Below are 15,429 nucleotides of genomic sequence, written 5' to 3'. Positions count from 1 at the left end.
ACTTTCTGTGACTTGGTCATTAACTTATTTGTATCCCAATCCTCACATCTTTTTTATATCCCTTCCTCTCAATTATTTTTCCCTGCTTGGCAAATGTTTCTGCAGGAGTTACCTCTAATCATTAAGACAGTTTGTAGGCAGTTCGTGCGCCTGATCTTACAGAGCAGTGAAGATGGATGTGGGAATTTTAAAAAATAGCCTACTCACTACATATTTTAATTTCCCATCATCCTACTTATATTTCCCTTGTTTAAATAAAAACAATCATCTTTTTTTTCCCAGAAAAGAGTAGTTAGATTTATATATTCAGAGGGGTAATAAAAAGACACCCAAGTGTGATGATAATTTATGCTTTATTATTCTAAGATAACGCAAAAGCCCAAACACCTAAAGCGTATCATGTGTCAACGGCTGTTTGCAGGTAGAAATCCAGCTATGAATCTTTGATTCCATTCCTCCATGGCCAGCGCTCAGGTTTTCCCCTAATCTCAACCCCTCATTTCCCACAGTCCATATTCCTTCTTCCTCCAAAGCCCAGAGTTCCTTTTCTAACAATTGCTGGAAATACACATCTTTAACTTGAATGTGCCAAGGTGGAGTCTGGCACTCTTTAACCAAAGCACAGATACTGGCCTCTTTCTAAAGTCATCTATCCACCCAAATTCCGGTGCTTCATCCATTCTATCAGCAAATATTTCTTAAATATGTGGGGTGTTCATAGAAACTGACTAGATCCTAAGAATAATCCAGAAGAAGTGGAAACAATATACTTTACATTTTCAGGGGTCTTGAAAACAAACAAACTCATCATGCCTTTGTAAAATCAGTTGGCATGCTTTTAATAAGTTCTAAGATTACAAAACTCTTACATCACCATCAGCAAGGATTTTTCTGACTGCTTGCCATGAGGCTAAACTTCATATACAAACCTTTTAATCTCCTAGATTCTCTTCCTCTACTTCCCACCTCGAGGGTGTGTTTCTTTAGCTTGGCTTTCCTCCAGATTCCACCCTTGCACAAACAGTCATTAGCACTTTCCTTTCCTAGCAACTTAGCTTTCAGATGTCATTTCTTCTCCTTCACCTTTCCTGGCATGTGGCTGCCATTGCACTTCCACTTAATACACACATTCCTCTCTCTGTCAAAAAAAAGAAAAAAAGAAAACTCCCCTGGGCCCGGGTACCTGCTGCATGCCTTGCATGGTTTGCTGCAGGAACTGGAGCTGCTGGTCCTTGGTGAGGTTTTCTTCTGTTCGAAAGAGCTGTTCTTTTTCTTGTTTCAGCAGCTCCACCTCATTCCTGTAGGCATCCAGCTGCCAACGGAGACTGTCATTCTCCTCTTTAAGAGCGTAGGCCTGAGCAGCCAGGGCTGGAAGACAAACAGAACAAGTTTAGGTGGGCTCCCCTCTTGCTTGGATTGAGGGGCCTTCAGCGGGAAAGAGTTTCTCACCCAAATTCTTAATGTTCGTACCAGCTCAGAGATACAACTGAAATGCCTTACCCTGGGGTCTTTATTTTGCAGTTGGTGAGCTTTACTTCTTTTGGAATTTTTATCTATTCTATTTGTCTGGTCTTCTGTATGAATGTTTCTTGTAGGCACAGGATTAATTCCTTCCAAATTCTTGTCTCTTGACCTCTCCTCCAATCCTAGGCACCCTCTCAGAAATCAGTGTGTGTTGCTAGGTGATGACAGCATTCAGAATTCCAGGCAACAATCCTATCTACCCCATTATTGTCCTCTCCCTTTCTGCAGGATTGCTTAGCTCCTTGGAGCGCCGGGTCCTTTCAAATAATCAGCAGTTCCACAAGTTGAGGCATGCGGCAGCAGCCCAGGGGAGAGAGGAATTTGTATGCACACCAGTCTTCCCTGCTCTACTGCTGGGCCAAATTGCACAAACTGTTTTCTCTAACTCCTATCAGAATGGTAACCTAGTTCCATCTGTTTCGTCAGCAGATTAAAACTCTTTTTCCCTACAAGGCTGAGTGGTTACTCTAATACTCCTTCCTGAAGCCTAAAATTCTCTATGTATAGATTCAGACCTCACTCACACCTCTATCTTACTGAGAAACTGAGACAGTTAACTCCGGGTCTTACACATTGCAAGGCTGCAGAAACAACTGAAACTAAGAGAAGAGAAGAAGGAACGGTACAAAACAAAATCCAGGATGGGGAATCCCTTGCCCTAGTTTCTGGCTTATTGTTTAGTGGTCTAATAACAGTAATAGTTTGCTGAGCACCCACCATATAATAGACATTGGACCAAGAGCTTTGCATGAACTAACTCACTTCCTCCCCCATCTAGCCTATGATGTGGATGCTGTTCTTATCCCCCGCTTCACAGATGAGAAAAATGAGGCACAGGGATATGAAAGAGAGTGTCCGATCCTACAAAAGCAGCATTGACAGTCTTCAAGCCCAGGCCACTGGCTGCAGAGTCTTCGCTCTCAGTCACCGGGCTGTTCTGCCAGTCCAGATACGTTTAGTTCTTACCAGGCTGTTGGAAACCAGTCTCTAATTCTCCCCATTTACTCTCCCACCAGTTTCCCATACTTCCTTCCCCCTCCCAGAGAAAATTCATTCTCGACTTTTGTAAGCAAGAGAAAAGTGAAAGAAAATTTTAAGAGCTTATCAGAAACTTCTTCAAAGAAGTAACTTCTGGTTTGTAAGTGTGCCGTGGAGCCTACTGCGCAGGAGCTTCTCACTCCATGGTCATTTCCATATCCTCCTCCCCATCCCAATCAGAGAGCCAGATCAAGGCCAGCCTCCCGGAGGCTCTACCTGCACATTAGAGTACAATGATGATACATCTTTACTGAGGTGCTCTGAGACCCCAGTGAATTCTCTCCTCAAACATCAAACATCAAACTATGTTAATAGTTTTTACAGTTGAGTGTTTTATGGTATTCTACTTTGCAAAATGATAATCTATGTATAGTACACACTGCAATACTAATCAAAGAGAGCATGCAATCCACCAGAAAATTCCCTACCTCAAACCATCATGGATCAATTAGTCTATAAGCATTTACTGAATATGTCCTCTGTGTCCAGGCCTTCCTGGGCTTCTTGGATCACAAAGGAGGAGATAGAATATGTCTTTTCTCTCAAGGAGCTGAAAATATAATAGAAACTGATACATTTGAAAGGAAACTACAGTTCTTCTCAAAGGAGAAGAGGATAGCCTGGTGCCTGGTATACAGTAGGCACTCCATTAATATTGGTTGAATGAATAAATAAATGAGCAACTCAGTGTCAAGGTCTATGACAAGGGAATCCATCCTATAGGAGTTCAGAGAAGAGAAAGAAAAATGCAGACCGGAATAAGAAGAGGGCTTTAAAACATGAAAGCCCACGAACTGGGGAAGGACAACTCAGTCAGGAGTGCAAGCACAAGCGAAGCTCGGAATGGGAACTGAAGATAGAAATATTTGGGGCAGGAAGGAGAGAAGCTTGACCAAAAGGCAAGAGTCTGTCTGGAAGCAGTGGGAGGCAGGTGAGCCATCTCAGGTGATGAGAGAGATGGAGGCTCAGAAGTCAAGCTAGAGAGCTGGACTCAGTGGAGAGGCCAAGTGAGAACCACTGAAGGTGCTAGGGCAGCGGAAGGACGTGATGAAATTGGCGATTTAGGAAGATTAGTTTGGCAATCGTGCGCGGAATGAACTGGAGGCTGAAGAGAATGGATAAAGGAAATTTTATTTGGTGTATATGGATGTGCAAAACCAAGGAGCAGCCAATTTTACAGTTTTCAGGAACTTATAAAATCAGAAATGAGCCAGGGTTTCCCCAGGAGCATGAGCTAGTGCTTTCCCACACTGTGCAGCCCAACTTCAGATCTGGTCCACACCCTCAGACACCAACGCCTGACAACTCAGTTTACCGATCCATAAGGAAGTGGTTATGAGGCATCATTTGAGAGAGGGATGTTGTAATAGGGCAAAATTACAGAAAATGCAAATGATGAAAAAAGTGTTGGCACTACAGAAGCACATTACTACATTTAGTAGCATTCAAAGACACTTAAGTCATTTCCTTAGGAAGCTCTATTTGGCCCTTTTTCAATTCAGAGTGGCATTTTTATTATCATAACTGATAGCAGGTGTTTGTGAAGAAATCGATTAGTATGCAGGGATGGAAATTACATTTTCCAAATGAAGTGCATAGTCTGCAAGATACACTGAAATCTGTGTAGCAAAATGCAAGCAGCTATAAAGCATGTGCCAGCAACATTATTTAAATAAATTATCTGAACATAAATACATATAGGAGAGGCACCATCCATTATTTTAGGGGTTCTCTTATGAGCCTGTGGAATGGCACTGCTGACAGTTTTTATTCTTGGCTAAGCCAAGTGACCACTGTTCCTGCCAAGTAGGATACAATGCTGTTTGCATTTCTGGAATAAGGATGTGATATCATTATATATATATGAAAAAAACCCAGTAGCTGGAACTCTATCCACCCTCCACCCCTCAAAAATCAATACCATAGCCAATCCCATCAACGTTTTTATAATTGGGGCATATAACCGATTTACATTCCTGATTAAACGATTTCAAGCTTGATATTTGCCAAAAAAATTTTGTTACTCGTGTGGCAGCAAAGTGGTTATCTTCTAAAGGGTGAGAAATTGTACATTGACTCCACTTAACTTGAGGCCACCTGTTTGTACACATTATTTGGTGTCACGTTGCAGCCTTGAATCTACCCCTCAGACGAGACTTCCCGGAGGAAGCGAGATTATGTTTCTTGGACTCTAAAAGAAACAAAATCCTAATAATTTCTAACAATATCATTTCTCAGTGTATTAAAAATCCAGAAGCTTGAAAGTTCCATTCTTTCACTTCTCTTTTTTTTTCTTTTAGTTCTTTCTGGGACACTGTATTAAATGAAAAAGTTTTGAAAAATCAAGCTTCCATGATAAAATTTACCCTTGAGAGACCGCACAACAAATCCACTATTCAAATAAGCATAAGGATTAAAAATAAACCGTAGTATGCGTCTTTTTGTAAGAATCCCTGAGGAGTGCACTGTGCTCCAATAAATGGAATATTTAGCTAAGATCCACCACATGTGGATTACCAATTTTCAATTTAAAAACAAGACTGCAATAAGACAGTTTAACTGTAAACTATTCTTAACATAATTAAATCTGCCTTTGGTGATTTTAAAGGCACTGCTGAACCTAGTGGTGCCTTTGGATTATCACTAATTCACTCACCAATCAACTGTTTATTGAGAAGCCATGGGCAAGGAGTGGTGGCACATACAAGCGGAAGGCCAGGGCAGTCATCAATTTACACTTGCTCAGGACCTTAGGAAAATTCTCTTACTGGGATTTTCTGATTGAGCCAAAAATGAAATAACACCATTGGAAAAACTCTGCCAAACAAGATTAAATTACATTTCAAAAATTAGCACTAGCCCACTAAAATTACCAAAAGTGATGCTAGTGCATGAAAATTGATCCAAAGACGAAATGGCGCCTCTGAGGAAGAGGTTTAAAGGTATTACAGCAGCTCACTGTAGCCTTTAGTAGATTCTAGACAAACCATTATTCTTTATATTAATTATGGTCAAAGTGACCTCCTCCTCTTCCTCCTGTATTACTTACTGTGTTTCCATGGGAACAGATAATGGCATGCTTAACTTCTTTAAGTAAATAATCTGGTGAAAGCTTGAAATCTCTCTCTTACCAGCCTGAGCCAGCGTCAGAAAAATAATTAGCACTATATGAAAATTGTAAGTTATTTTGGGTTATGTCCCAGTAAGCTGACAGTATGTTAATATCTTTTTCATGCTCAGGCAAGATGTAACTAAATAATAAAACACTTTAACATATTGTCGCTAACAATATCTGGATTTCTCAAGAACTGCTCGCCTCTGTGTCTTAGGAAAACTCTGTGTTTAACATTCTCCCTCCCACCTCAGCTGGGAGGATGCCGATGAACTGTGCATTTCTTTCCTATGTGCAAAGAAAGTCTTCTTCAAGGATTTCATTGGCTGCTGCCCAGAGAGGCGGTTGTGCCCATAGGTCCAGAGAACAGGATGATTGGATGGGCCTGAGGCCTGGAAAATATTCCGTGATATCTGGTCACCTTCCAGCCCCTATGGCCTGGTGACTCGGGGCCTCTCCAGCTCCCTCCGCCTCCCTGCAGTCTGATTCTTCTTGCCTGGTGCCCGGGGTGTCCAGTTGCTCTTCTGTGGCAGACACAGCACACTGTGTACCCAACTTCATGCTTTTTTTTTTTTTTTGCGTAGTGCAGCGTTGTTCCTGAGAGGTGGCTGCCCCAGAAGTTGCCATATAGGGGTCTCACCAATGGAGTGTGATGGGGCAGTGACAGGTGCCTTCTGCACAATCTCTCATTCTCTTCCCGCTGCTGGAATGGGAACTTGGTCTCTCAATCACCACATGGAGGACAGGTGCCCACAGACCAAGATATCTGCTTTGGACTCTTCTGTGTCAAAGAAATCAACTCTTCTGTTGTTGTTGTCGTTAAGCCACAGAAAAATCGGGACTTATTTATAAAGAAGCTGGTGTTACTCTAACCCAGTATTTCCCCAATACTGGCTGGCATCTCCTGGTGGGCGTGCTGAAACATATATTTTCGGGCCCTATGCCCAGAGTTTCCAGTTTGGTCTGTCCAGGATAAAGCCTGAGAATGTGCATTCCTCCATGTCCCCAGCAGGTGCCGATGCTGCTGGGGCCGAGATCACACTCTGAGACCCGCGGCTCGGACCACAGCGCATTCTTATCACCTGGTTCCTGAACTGGGGTCACAGATAGCTTGTTTGGACAAATACTTTGAAAGAACCACAAGCTTGGTTTGTCGTTTCGGTTGCATCCCTTGACCTTGTTTTGTAGGAACCCCAGCTCCATGCTCTGCTCCTGTGAAGGTGGTCCTGTCCCAGCCCTGTTCCAATGTGTGAGCACCTCCTTAGGGAGTGAGGCGCAGATGTGGGCAAAAGGTACAGTCATGACTGTTTTCCTCAAATAGCAGCAGCAGTAACGGTAATAGCAATAGTAATGGTAATAGTGGTGGTAAAAGCTAACAATTTTTATGTGCCAGGCAGTGTGCTAAGCCTAGTGTTTGCACAATCTCCTTTCACCCTCACAAAAATATCACAGTAAATACAACGGTTATCTCTATCTTACAGGTGGTGGGACTGAGTTTGAGAGCCATGGAGCTTGCACGGCTGGCTGGAGGTGCAGAGTTTATACTCAGCAAGGCTGACTTCGGAACCTAAACTCCTGATGTAAAGCCTTCGGGGTGGCCTGGGGACAGGTAAGTGCTGAAGCTCGAGAGAGGAGGAAACCAGGGACATTACTGTCGTGGCTAATTTGTTCCTAAGAGAGGAAAACATTCCACTCCTGGCTCTGTTTGGGGAGTGTTCTGCTGGAGAGAGGCTCTCCTAGGAAAGCGGAGATGACCTTTCTTTAAAAGAAACACACATAGATCTTTTGCACGAGGAGTCTGGGAATGATCCACATGGAAGTTAAACTCACCCTTCTGGCAGTCTTGAGGCCTGACTCAAACCACTTAGGGATCTCTCCTTCTGCCTTGCGTCTGTCTCCTCTGAAATGGCCACAGAGAATGCCTCTAACCACGGAGCTTCTGAGGCTCAGGTAGTCAAGAAGGCTCCATTAAGAGCTGTGTCCAGGGACTCACACTGCTCTCAGGACTACTGAAGGACAAAAGTTAGAGTGCCCACTCCACCCATCCGAATGCATCAATGCCCTGCTTCTCTAAGTGTCCCATACCGTCAGTTAGAATCAAGGTGGCGGAGGCTCTCTTCCCATAGAGCCCTGTCCCCAGGGTCTGAATGGGCTGAGGAAGGCCAGAGACAAGGACCAGACTCACCCTCAGATAACCAGACGAAAGCACTGGGTCTGGCGGCTGCCATCACCCTCGGTGCCTCTCAGTGATCAGGCACAGAGCTGAAAAGCATGGTGCGGGGCCTGCTGCACCGCCACTCTCCTGCTGGACAGCCTCCGACAGTACCCACAAACCACAATCGATCTGCTTTTCAGTAACACCTGCATCCCCACCGAAGCAGCAATCTTCCTCAAATTGCTCAGGGAAATTCCTTCTGCTACACTCTTTCAGGATTATTATTATTACAACTTAGCATTGACATAACATGTTATATTTGCACTGTGTATTCCAGTCTGTGCATTAGCTGTTATTAGGGAGAGCTAAACAGAAGCACAATGCAGTGTCTATTTCCATCTTTGTGTGAGGCCAGTGGAATAAGGGTAATTTGGAGAGTGCAGGTAAGCTAGATCCTGTTATTATAATGGCTTAAATGTGAGTCTAGAGGCACAACTGGCAGCAGGTGACTCAGAAAAAAAATCCCCTCCATATAGCTCCTCCTAACGAAGTGGTCTGCACCAGCGGCAGTGACTATGAGGTGCTGCTGGGCTGTTGACACTATTGAGACTTCACATCATGCCTTACTGCTTTCCCACTGACATCACTGTCCTCTGATACCTCCCCCAACGACCCCCATTGTCCTCAGAGGAAAACAAGCCAAGGAAAGAGGCACGTTCAGTTCTTCCAATCGCAGGGTAAGTCTGCCATTTAAAATGCTGGTGAAGGACGCTGTGCCGGGTGAGAGGGGCCTTTAGAGTCCTCAGGAAGCACATGCGGGGACTCCTACAGACGTGAGCTGAGTGCCCACTCCAGGCTAAGCACAGCCCCGCCTGACCTCAGCTCCCTGCCCAGCTGCAGGAAGCACCAACTACAGGTGTGGACCTGGTGGAAGCCACACAGAACTGCCCCACGAGGGGCTCTCTGCACAGTGTGTTGTGGTGGTAGGACAAAAGAACAGGAGGCTTCTGGCTGGGAGCGGAGAGCTGAGCGACTGCTCTTTCGTGAAGAACGTGCACTGGGCTGGGCTGGGCCGGGCCTTAAAGTCCAGCTCATGCTTTGATAAGCTGAAGGGAAACAGGAATGGGGCCACCACACAGTGGAGACTGCTTTCACAAAGGAATCTCCAGAAGGAGAAGGTGCCAAAGCTGACAGGGCAAGGTTAGCGGTGGGGAGAAAAAAGGAGGCTGGGTTCTTAGGGGCTCCATGTCAGGGCAGCTGGCAACGAAGAGGAACATTTTCCTCCTACTCATTTTCTTTTCATTAGATTTCTGTTTTCTTTTTCACTTTCAATCCCTATTTTGACTTCCATGATACAGGACTACCTGTTTTCTACCCTCTGAAGGCTTTAACGATTCTTTTTTAGGGCAGTCAGACCTAGACAGACCAAGATAAATCACATAATGACACTCATTTGCAGGAACAGTTACTCCTCCCTCACAGACAGTGCCCTCCCTTGGGTACAGGACTCCACAGCTGGGCCTTGCTCTGTGCGACTTCACCCAAGTAGTAGTTGGTCTTGTCCAGAGAGAAGCTTTCAACGAGACCCTTCCCCTGAAGGGATTACTCCTCTCGTTTCCTCATCTCCTGCACGTAAGGGCCATCACCTCTTTCTCCTCCCAACTTGCAGATTTCTTTCCCTTTTAACAAATGGTCTCTTCTAATTTTCTTCAAGAAACCTCAAGAATTGATGTTTTCCTACTTCTACTGACCCCCTACACACACACACACACACACACACACACACACACACACACACACACACACACAGGAACCAGTGGTTTCTAAAACATAAAACACATCCACACTCTGAAATGTGAATGAAGGTCAGCCCACACAGACAGTGTTCTCAGTCCCAGGCATTGCCCTTCGCAAGGAAGAGTGACTTTTCCCACAAAGGTTTTATTTTAAAACACCAAATACTTAGGATAACAAAGATGAGTCAAATGGAAATCCTTCTCCTTCTCTCCATTTTTGGGCCTTATATAAACTCTAATTATTCGGTCTACCCAGTGGGAACCAAGACTTTGCTTAGAAGCTTGGTGGAAAGTGGTGGGCAGTGCTAGGCTGGGGCTGCCTATGAAGTCACCTCCTCCCCAGGTACCTCAACACCAGAGTGGAGACTGATTTCCACACACTTATTCGTGCCTGGCATTAGGACAAAAAGAATCCCCATCCTCTTTAAAGACATAACCAAGGTAGAATGAAACTAGTATGAACAACTAATTGCTATCTCGAGGCCAGTACTCCCCAAAGTTTGTTCCACACGCAGCCGTTTGTCCTACCTCGGTATCTCTCAAGTGAGCATTCTTGGACCCCTCTCAGACTCTCTGAATCTGAGTTTCTGGAATAGGGCCTGGGGATGTGCACTTTAGCAAGTTTCTAGGGTGATTCTAATGCATGCCAAAGTTTTGGGACTACTTCCCTGGACTTTAGGGGCCAGATCCTCAATTCCTCATGCTTTCTTCATAACTCTCTTTCATTATTTTTTGACGTCTGCTTTCTCTCAGACTTTTCTAACAGCTTCTCTGTTATTGAGAGAACCTTCTCCTCTCCAGCTTTCACCATCCAACATGGCCTTTTAGGATGCTCTGCCATCTGCCTTGCTTTCTCACATTTCATTAATCTCTCTACCTGCTCCTCTCTGAATGCTGCTTACTGACTCTCCCGTGAGGATACTGTGACTGAATGCTTTCATAAATCCTCCAGGCAGTGTCTCCGAAAGACATTTTTCTAACCTACTAGTTGTTGTTGTGTATCACCTTTCTTTGCCATATTTCTGGAGACAGTTCCTGCTGCAGCAGACTTGTGGCATGCACCCAGGAGAGGCCTGGCTGAACCTCGGTGCTCTGTGAGGACCCATGACCCCTGACAGAGGGCCCTCGGACCAGCCTCTCACTGCGGGAGAGGAGGCCTGTCCTGCATGCACACTGCACTCTCCCGACACCAGTTGCTAGGTCCTCAGAGGCTTCTCTCTTTGGCAAATGCCCAGGCATCCTTGCATCCCTCTCTCACCACTGATGGATGAGAACAGTCTCTGGCTGTTCTCCTAGAGTCAGAGAAAAGCAGAGACTCTGTCCTTGGCTCTCATCACATATTTCTGCATCAGGCTACCTTCATTTTTTCTTTCCTCCCAACTAGACTTTTTTTGTTTTAATCAAAGGACACTTCAGATGCACCTCATGCAGACATGATGAGGGGACATCTCCACCTGTGCCGTGTATGCCATACTTTAACAGATGACCGCCCTTTCATTTCTTCCTTCTTTGGTCCCTTACTATTGCCTCTGTCAGTCACTTCCTTTCCACTAAACATTTTTATCTTTTATTCCATTTTTATTTTCTTCTGGGTCTCATATTTTATTACCTTACCTCAACCTTTCTTTTTTCCCCCTTCTTTCACACCTATTATCAACGGCCATCAATCCTCATGTTACATGCTGGTGGGTTTCCATCCTTTGTGCATCAGAATCACCTGAGGAGTATTTTAATAACATAGATGCCTGGTATTGACCCCCAGGCGCTGGTATTTGTATAAAGTTTCCCAGGTCTTTCTCATGTGCAGCCAGGGCTGAGAGTCACTCATTTATGGCTCCTGTGATTGCTCACTGGTATCAATTCTCCACACCGCCACAGTACCTGGTATTTGCAAAATGCCACGGAATCCCTTAATTGGTCATTTCTTACAACCTTGAGAAACTCGCTTAGGATGAGACTTATGTTACTACTGAGAGAGCTGAGGCTTAGGGATGGGACGTCATTTGCCAAGCCACGATGGAAACAAAAATAAGATCCTCAAGGGGCCTCTGACCGTATATGCTTCAAAGTGATTCCTTCACCCTCTTCAGTGACTCTAAACTTTCTCTTCCAGGGACACCCATTCTCACCCGTGGAGGCCACTTTCTCAGAGGCTTTCTAATGATCTGACCAGGCAAAGGACTGAATCTTCGAAAGATCATCAAGGTGAGCTTGGTATTCCTCAGTCAGGCCCAGAAAATGGGAGGGAAACGTGGCAGGGAGCCTCCCCAAAACTTATTTTCAGATCTGTTGATGTCTCATCCGTTCAGATGGCTCCAGTTCACATTCTTCAGCAGGACCCATCTTCTCATCACTTCTTTTCATCCCCAGAGCTTGAGTGCTATAAAATCCTGCTCCGACAAACTCAGCATTCATCTTCTCGCAGTTCTTAGGCAAGAAAAGTGCACGTATTTTCAAAACTGTCTAGATGGTTAAATTATAGCAATTTTTCCCTAGGAGAGAGTTGTTCAGATATTAAAACCCTCTATATATTGCGCATGATAATCTTTCTCACATTCCCATAGAAAGCAGGTTTTACTTTGCTCATTAAAATGATTTGTTTTTACTTTCTGATGAGTATAATTTTTCAGGTAGCAATGTTTTATTCTCACTAGCAACTCCTTATAAAAGCTCTGCAAGTGCTGAAGCCCCAGTTAAGCACTATTAATTAAACCCTAAATGCTTTTAAACAGCTCTACCCCTTTTCTAATTGAGAAATAGAGCTGTTTGGGGAAGTTTATGAGGTGACCTTGATTGAATTAAAGAGGACAGGGATGGAGCAGACTTCAAACTCATATTCAATGATTTTAAAGAAATGACTTCCCTCCAATTAAGCAGGAATTAGCATGAAATATTTTGTTTCTGAAAGGTTAAAAGAATTCCTCTGAGAAAGCAGCTCTCTTGTTACTAGCTTTTTATTGAACATGAGAGAGAAGGCGCTATGGATGGTTTTATATGAAGTGCTTGTTAACATGGTGCTGACGATCTGGCATCAATTATAATATTCCTTAGGAGCCTAAATGTTATATAGGAGGGGCAAAAAGTCCCAGTGAAGTTTTAATTCCTATTTCAGAAGCCCAAGGACTTAACAACTTTCAATTACTGAAAAAAATTAAGATATATTTTCCATCTGCAATAATTTCAACCTAGTTCTAGGGGGGAAACGTTGCAAATGTTACCTTATTTCTTTGCTGTTCTTCCTTTTAGCTCCATCCTTCATCTTGCCACAGTCCCCCATGATTTAATGACCTGAAAGAACATGTCATTCTTCCTCCTCTCAAGAGCAACATATAGGGTCTCTGATATATAATTATGCAAGCAGAATTCCAAGAGGAATGAGTAGTGCATGTGGTGGTTTGGGGACCATCGGGCGTTTCCAAGGAGCAGTAGTCCTCAGAGGAACACTGGCCATGCTCTTCTGCATCCCACGTTTCTGCTTCTGTCAACCTCAGAGAGTCGTGTAGACACTGATTATACACAGGAGGGAGGCAGAGGGGTATTAGAGAGAGCGAAGGGGCTCTAAAGCCACAAGCCAGTTATGAGACTTGCAGCAACTTAGTAAATCTCCATTAGACCTCATCTGAAAAATGTGGTTAATACTGTGAGGATTAACTAGATAATAGGGTTTTTTTTTTTTTGGTGGAAGCTGAAAAAAATCCTTTAACAGATTAAAAATTAGTTCTTCCTAGTTTTAATTTCCTACCCATTCATTTAAACAAACTGTTGTCCACCTATGGTGCACAATGCAAAGTGCTGGCCATTCAGAGAAGAAAAGATCCTGAACTAGTCTTTAAGGGGCATATGGGGTCAAAGGTCCTCCCGCCTCAGAATGTTTTCACCCTTATTTGTTTAAAACAAAGAAACAAACAAAATCTTCTTCAGGGATAAAACAGAATTCAGATTAACAGATTTACTCAACTTCTTCTCAGATACTCTCAGCTCTCACAGTTCTGTATGTTAGAGTTTATCTGCTAGTTTTGAGCGCGATGTCTGAGACAGAGCAGACACCGTACAGACCAGGAAAAGGAGAACTCTGATAATACGCCACTAGGATTTTTAAGAGTAGATAAGCAATATTCTCAGATCAAAGACTGAGTCTCAATTAGTCTTTTAAGACTTTGTTTGCTAATTTTTCCCCTTAATCTGGCACTGCAAGACAAATGATACCATGGGTCCACACACATTGTAAGAATTCACTGAATATTTGTGGTTTTAATCTTATCACTGCCTTGTATTATGACATTGCCCAAGATAACTCATAGAGGCAAAGAGCTAAGGATAGAGAAATGGATGGCTTTAAGATGCTCAGATTACTACACTGGAAAAGTCTAGTATAGCAGGTGGAGACATTTCTTAATTGACCAGTAAATCACAAAAGGAAAAATGAAATCTCTTATCCTACCTCCAAAAGATTTGCCAAATGTCTTGTCACTTAAGTTGTGCCTGAAAACTTGTATTTATAAAAAACACTCAGTATAAACTTGCAGAATTTATTCATCATTCCAGATAACTATTACTGGGGGTAAAAAACCACATTTTTTTCTCATTAATTTCGAACATGGGGTGGGGAAGGAGAAGACATTACTTCTAAGATCTTATCCTGAGTCTGTGCATCTCAATAAAATTGATATTATTGTAGATGCTCTCCCTCAGACTGTTATTTTTAAGATTTATTGAGAGGTACATCTCATAAAGACAAGCCTCAGGAACAAGGAAGCAGGCAGAGCACTTCAATAAGTCTTCAAATTAGATGGAGAGCCAATGAACTGGTCTTCAGGTAGGCTCTCCCAGGCCCTGGGGATGCAGAGGAAACATGGGATGAGATGGGAAATCAAAGGGCTAATATTGTAGCTCAGATCATTCCAGATCAACCATCAAGTCTGTGCCTGTGTTTTGAGAAATATCTTTGTTTTTCTCTTTACCTTCATGGAGAGTTAGGAAATGGAAAACATGGGTTGTGACAGTGTGTGTGGTTTATCAAAGGAAATACATGACATGGCATGGCTCCTTCCCAAAGCATTTGCTTCACCTCTTCAAAGCATTTCTTCTTCTCGCCTAAAGCCATAGAGCAGATTGTTTTTCAGGAAATAAATATCACTCAACTAGGAAGGGACTGTGCCAATTTCCTGAATATTTTTAAAAGCTGGCATTTCTGTTGGAATGGGCTTAAAAACAGTTTGTTGGATGCACTGTCCATATCGAAGCCAATCTCTTTCTAGTTAGTAGAAAATACAAAAAATAATGGGAACACTAAGCACAAGCCCCAGTCAGCTTTGTCTGGGTTAACATTTTATGGCAATAAGTGTCTCCAGTCTACCTTTGACTCCAAATGGCATCATGGTGCCATGCACATGAGGCATTCAAAATCCTTGGTTGATTTTATTTGGTTACTGACTCTTATGATGCCACTTAAGGGATTTGAGGAATATTTTGGAGATTTTTTCCCCATAAAATTCAGTGGTGCCATAGAAAGGTCATTAGTCTGGAAAGAAGGAAACTAGTATTGAGTTCTAGACTTTTCATTTACTCTCTTGGGCAAATAACACAACTTCTCAATATGGGACTGCATATTCCTATTTGTGAAAAAAGGAGGAGGTTGTACAGATGATTTCTAAGGGTCTAGAAGAGACCCTTAATCATTGCAAATCTGCCTGTGGGTAAGAACTCAACATGTCTGCCTGGTTTAGAACTTGAATTATTCCTTGGATCTTTAATTTAATAATTATGCAGAGATGATCAGCTTTTGGAATAGGAAATTGTAAGAC

At 43.3% G+C, this 15,429-nt stretch overlaps 1 protein-coding gene across 13 annotated transcripts in view; it reads right to left on the bottom strand.

The window, feature by feature from the left end:
* Nucleotides 1–15,429, bottom strand: part of ENOX1 (ecto-NOX disulfide-thiol exchanger 1) — a 533,277-nt gene that overhangs the window by 85,040 nt on the left and 432,808 nt on the right. For all 13 annotated transcript variants that reach the window (XM_070480830.1, XM_070480828.1, XM_070480825.1 and 10 more), the window contains one exon: nucleotides 1,184–1,368. In XM_070480830.1, coding sequence (XP_070336931.1) covers nucleotides 1,184–1,368 — 185 coding nt within the window. The remainder of the gene's footprint in view (nucleotides 1–1,183; nucleotides 1,369–15,429) is intronic.

The sequence above is a fragment of the Equus asinus genome, chromosome 11, assembly GCF_041296235.1.
Source record: "Equus asinus isolate D_3611 breed Donkey chromosome 11, EquAss-T2T_v2, whole genome shotgun sequence".
Lineage (NCBI taxonomy): Eukaryota > Metazoa > Chordata > Mammalia > Perissodactyla > Equidae > Equus > Equus asinus.
This window is presented reverse-complemented; position numbering and strand designations above follow the sequence as displayed.